The 6,000-nt window shown below is 39.3% G+C and overlaps 1 protein-coding gene across 1 annotated transcript in view; it reads right to left on the bottom strand.

Moving 5' to 3' along the window:
* The window catches only part of LOC101849216 (unhealthy ribosome biogenesis protein 2 homolog), a gene marked incomplete in the record, with an annotated part of 76,489 nt that overhangs the window by 25,235 nt on the left and 45,254 nt on the right, over positions 1-6,000 (bottom strand). The window contains 3 exon segments of the mRNA XM_035970225.1: positions 737-861; positions 3,218-3,320; positions 3,931-3,997. Coding sequence (XP_035826118.1) covers positions 737-861; positions 3,218-3,320; positions 3,931-3,997 — 295 coding nt within the window.

Genomic DNA, 6,000 nt, shown 5'->3' with positions numbered 1-6,000 from the left:
TCACAGCTGTCTTTCTGCCACACCCCTGATCTTCTGGTAGGAAAGATCTACACCTAGCCTTCTCGGACAAGGGCGAAAAATCTCGGAGGTCCCGTGTGCAAGTTGCGCACGTTTAAAGATCCCTTGGTGGTCTAAAATCGATAAGAGTAGGCTTCGGCCGCCACCCGGGCAAAATTCAAAATTTCCTACCAACTAAAAGTATTAGGTGTGTCCAGCGCGCTCATATGACCTATACAGTTGCGAGCGCCGTAAAACACTTACCCAAAAAAAAAGACAAGTAAGTATAATGCTATAACCAAAAACAAATAAATATAATGTTATATCTTACAATAAATAAATATGATAATTTCAGAAATAAATAAATATATAATACTATGGCCAAAAACAAACAAATAAAAGACATGAACCAGAAACAGACAAATAATAAATATAATACTATGACCAGAAACAAATAAATGCAATACTATAACCAGAAATAAAAGAAATATACTATCATGAGAAACAAACAAATGTCACACGTTTAACCAGAAACAAACAGATATAATACTGTAACTAGAAAAAAAACCACCCCAAATTTCACACTATATACCAGACACAAAGTTAAAGTAAAAGCAAACAAATTTCACAATCTCACACCGAAACCAGATGACCAGCATAATGAAACCAAAAAAAAATTTAAAAATGGGCATAACACACCCAGATAGACAGATGTGTCTCAGGTGTGAATCATACATACCTGAGGTGTCAGTTTGACAGCAAAGTCTATCAACTCTGGCGAGCGGATACAGTGAAACAGCTGAGACAAGTTGCTCACGGACAGACTGCGCACCAGCAATTCTTTCAAAGAGGAGACGGCCCAACCTATCAGAAAATGCATTATTAAAATAATGTAAATAAACAGAATTTTCCTTTCTTTCATCTTTCAACATGGCAACGGGTAATTGAAACAAGACAATTTGAAAATTTTTAATTTTTTTTTTCCAAATCTTATATAAGTGCTTTCAAAATATTATGCAGTTTGTAGAAGGAAAAAATATTGCAACGTTCAAAAAAAAAAAGCACTGAACAAATCAGATTTTGGTTGTTAAAAAAAAAAGCAACAAGGTACTACATCTATAACATTACATTAAAAAATCCAAATAAAAACTACCGTACTAGCTGGGTACTCAAAAGAATCGATCGTTAAGTCATTGTGGAACAGTGCACACTGCTTGTGAACAAAAGCCTCACTGGTCTACAATGGCATCTCAGAAGATGCACTTTCCCAAGATTACATCTAAATGAAACTAATGAAAAGCTCAAAATTAAACTACAGGGATAAACCACAGAAATAAAAAGGAGAATAACAATGGCTATGGCTAGTTTCACTAAAATGAGCCCAATCCTGAAAAATATAAACATCTCAATGAACACCAAAATGAAAGTCCTGAAATGCTATGTTTGGTCAACCCTTCTATATCATTTATGGCTGTTAATGCTGGACAATCACTAAAGCCAGTGAAAATAAAATAGAAGCAACAGAAATGTGGTTTCTTAGGAGACTGCTAAGAGTATCGTGGAAGGAAAAGAAATCAAATGAGGTAGTGCTTGATGTTGCCCACGTGGGACGCTCAAAGTTAAAAACAATCAGGAAACCACAAATGCAGTTTTTGGGACACCTGAATAGACATAAGGGTCTTGAACATCTAGCTCTCACTGGCAAAATTGAGGGCAAGCAAGGCAGGGGTAGGCCCAGAACAACATACTTAGGGAACCTAAACAAATGGGTAACATGGAAAGATCAGGGAAACGTAGCTTTTTTGAGAGCATCCGACCAAAGGAATGAATGGAAAACCATGATCGTCGATGTCTGTCGCAGATCTGGCACTGGATGATGATGATGATGACTCCTTAATATAAATGAACACCCTTTAAATGATTCTGAACCACAGTTATTTTTTTCAAATTTGAAAGTTAAGTGGTTCGATAAGTTTTCGGCGACTAAAGTGATGAACTTTCACAAATATATTATACAGTCAAACCTTCCCTGACGGCCACCTCTAAAGATGGACACCTGTACAAACGGCCACTTTCCATTTCCCCCCCTTGCATTTTTTCTATATAATTTAACTGTGTAAAACGGGCACCTGTCCAACGCGGCCGCGTCCACCATATTTTAGCACACAACCCCTATCACACTAAGCAATAACACCTGTCTTAGACGGCCACCTTAGTGACTCCATTACGTTTTGTCATAAATTGTGCATTGGCCCCTGGCGTTGTGGGCGAGCCGTCATAATTCAATCACCTGTCGTTGTTGTTAGGTAGTCCCTCCAACCGATCATGCTGCGTTGGCCCCTCCCGCTGTTGACCAATATCTACCAATTTTCAGCTGCTGGTGAGGTAAGCGTGTGATCCCTCATAACCCATAAGCCCCGCCCAGAACTCATAAACAAATCGAAAGTGAGATTAGTGGTCACTGTTTACCCAGTCTGTAACAAAGTAACAAAGGACGTCAACATGAACTTGTGACAGAAGCGTCGCTCGTTCTCCGAGTGGTGGCGACCCCATGTGTTCGTTTTAACAAGGCACTCGGTCTTCTTCGTCTGATACATTTCGTTTTAATGTCACCCTTGTGCAAAATCAGCAACAAAATAAAAATTACAAACAAAATATAAACCAACAACAACAAGGCGGCTACTTTCGATTAGGACCTCAGATGGGAATGGTTTGTTTTCTTCAAGAGATCAGTCCTGCCTAAGACGGCCACCTGTCTTATACGGCCACTTTTCTCCTTGACAATGGGTGGCCATCTTACACAGGTTTGACTGTATATAGATGACTATGACTGTTCGTTTTTCTCTCATACCGATAGTGTTATGCTCTCTAGCTGTGTATCTGTTACTGGAAGAAAATTATAGTTCAATACTTTGTTGTTTTTTTGCTATAAAACCATAGCCAAGGTCAATCTGCAGGTCCTCAATAAAAATCAGGAATCATCATTCAAAACAATTAGTCTAAAAGTACTGTAGGCTGACAAAGTTTGTCATCTAATTTCAATCAAAATGATTTTGGTTTTTGGTTTTTTTGTTTTGGTTTGTTTCGCTTTGGTTTTTTTCCAGAAAATTTTTAAACAAGATAAATAGAGTTCAGAGCATGACAGACACCATCAATGTACAATATAACATCAAAAAAAGAAACCTGATAACTTTACGATTTGTCTTTTGATCTCACTCACTTTCCGACGTAGACATCTGAAGGTTACTCAGCACACAGAGCAGGCCTAACTGACATTTAAGGTTGACGCTGGCCAGGTACTCTAATGGCACCTCTTCCACAACCTGGTGATTCCACGGTAAAAAAAAAATTGTTAAAAAAAAGCATTTAACGCCTACACCAACACAATTTATATCATTTAAGAGGCGGGCTGCTTTGATCCTGCACATCAGGGCCAACCCGGGCTGAGTGGGATGCAACATCTCAGTAAACAAGATGGAAAAGCTACAGTGGAGTCCGATCCAACCAAATACTGTTAATCCAAAAACGGTGGTAGACCAAAAGAAAAGAAAATCCCTGATTTTTTTTTTCTACTGTTTGAGCAACCTCTGTAAACCAGCTAAACCCAGTGAAACGAAAGAGAATCCAACAGTCTTCCAGACCCCATTGTATCTTGTAATTTACAATTACATATACTATTTACGTAAATACTCAGAAACTCGCAGCAGATCAAGCAGAAGCAGGGTGCTTCCACACAGACCTTCAGGACTCCTCCATACCCCACCACTCCCTTCCTCATAGTGCAGGGTTGGATTCATCCCTTCAGAATGACATTAAAAAAACTAAATAAAATATCTCCTTTGAGTGAGAATGTCAAATCTATTACTCTTGCACACATGAACAGGACCCTTACTACAACATGAGACACCGTGACATAAAAATAAACAGACTTACTTTGACCAGAGAGAGTTTACTGGTGGAAACTTTCCGCTCCACTTTTATGGCTTCCAAAGAAATTACGCTGTAGGAAGATCAAGGCAACGACGAATATGAACATATCTGAAACTCTTTTCATCTACACGTAGTGTAGTTATATTTCACTCTATTATATTGGAGAAAGACAAAGACGATGATGACAGTACCTGAAACATACTTCTACAGCTAAAATTGAACATAATAATGATGACAATGACATCAACCGATAATTCGCTAATCTACAAGTGCATGTACTTATATTTTACTCGGTTGGAGAAAAGACAAAAATAATGATAATGATGATAGTCCCTGAAACAAACTCCTTTTTTTAGTAAGGTTTTGCGGCGCTCGAAACTGCATAAGGCCATATGCACGCCAAGGGGTGGATATCAACAGAGCATTCCAAAAGGGGAATTAGGCTTACTCTGCTCACCTCTCTAGCCTCAACAGCACAAAGTCTACTTCAACTATCCAGGCACCCCTGGAAATAGCAATTCAAAGGAGAGTGACAAACATACAAAAGAAGTAGAGGAAAAATGACAACAGTAAGGATGAGGAAAGAAAAAGCAGCAGTTCCCCCTATGTTGTTCCGGCACAGATGAGCATGACATTGATAAATCCGCCCATTTATAATTCTACTGTGCATAAGAACATGTCATTATCCCCCCTTTGGGAATGGCCTAAAGACAAACTACTTCTACAACTAAACTACAATAAGAGAAAAAAAAGGATGATGACAATGGTAACACCTGAAAGTCTCTACTAGTAGCCTATGATTAGCTATATTTCACTCTGTGTTGGAGATAGAAAGGCGATGATGATAATGACAATACATGATACACGCTACTTCTACTTCAGTTGGAGAAAGATCATAATCATAATGACAATATACTTTAAAAAGATGACAAACTACCACAATTACAGTGCGTTCACTTTCTCATGCACACATTTACACAGCTTATTGCACTGAGAATTTGTACATAGAATTTGAAATGCTATTGATCATCAGAAATATTTTTTCCTAGCAAAAATAAAAGCCGTTATTAATTTTTTCTCTTTGTTTATCATCAAAAATCCATCCCGCTTGAATATACAAATTAGAATAATTAACACTACTGAGGTCGCTGTGTTAATATGCAGTGACTACTTTACACAAGTGCACATATTTTCTTTGCGACGCACACTTTTTCTGTACTCTCAAACCTATGAAAATTGTGCTTAAGAATGTCAATGTCTGAATGCTTTCATTACTGAATTGTAAAATTGAATTTTCAAGTCCAGAATCTTTTGATGTTTCAAAAAGATCAAAGGAATCCACAGCTAGAATAAACTGTTCAATGTACAAATTAAAAGACATTAAAATATTAAGGTCAGTCAAAATATAGACTGCTTGCAAAAAAGAAGAGGAAGTAACAGGAAGGGGAAAGGGGAGAATAGAGGAAAGGTGGGATGAAATGAGGGAAAGAAAGAGGGTTGAGAGAAGAGTGAAAACATGAGGGGAGAAGGGAGAAAATGGATGAGACGGGGGAGAGAGGAAAGAATGGGGGAGAGAGGGGGGAGAGGATGGGGGAGACAGGGGAGAGACCGGAAGGAGAGGAGAGAGAATGGAGGAGTGAGAATGGGGGAGAGTGGGGAAAAAGGGAGGGGAGGAAAGAAAATGGAGGAGAGATGGGAGAGAGGGAGAAGATGAGAAGATGGGGGAGAGAGTGAAGAGAGGGGGAGAATGGAGAGAGGATGGGGGGAGAGAGGGAGGAGAGGGGAGAAGATGGTGGAGAGACGGGAGAGAAGGAGGAGAGGAGAGAAGATGGAGGAAACGGGAGAGAGGGAGGAGAGTAGAGACAGGGGAGAGGAAGGAAGGGGGAAAATGCAAGAGGAAGGGGGGAGAGAGGGAAGAGAACAAGACGTATGTTATCCCCGGGTTGGATGACTCCACAGAGTGGCTGAAACAGTCCGCAACAAACCTTTAGTTTTTAATTTTAGTGGAGGTTTTTACGGCAATCGCAACTGCATAAACTCATATGAGCGCCAGAAGATTAGATGTGTTACAAG

The sequence above is a fragment of the Aplysia californica genome, unplaced genomic scaffold (genome assembly GCF_000002075.1).
Source record: "Aplysia californica isolate F4 #8 unplaced genomic scaffold, AplCal3.0 scaffold00238, whole genome shotgun sequence".
Classification (NCBI taxonomy): Eukaryota; Metazoa; Mollusca; class Gastropoda; order Aplysiida; family Aplysiidae; genus Aplysia; species Aplysia californica.
The sequence above is the reverse complement of the archived record's forward strand: the minus strand, read 5'-3'. Positions and strand labels throughout refer to the sequence as shown.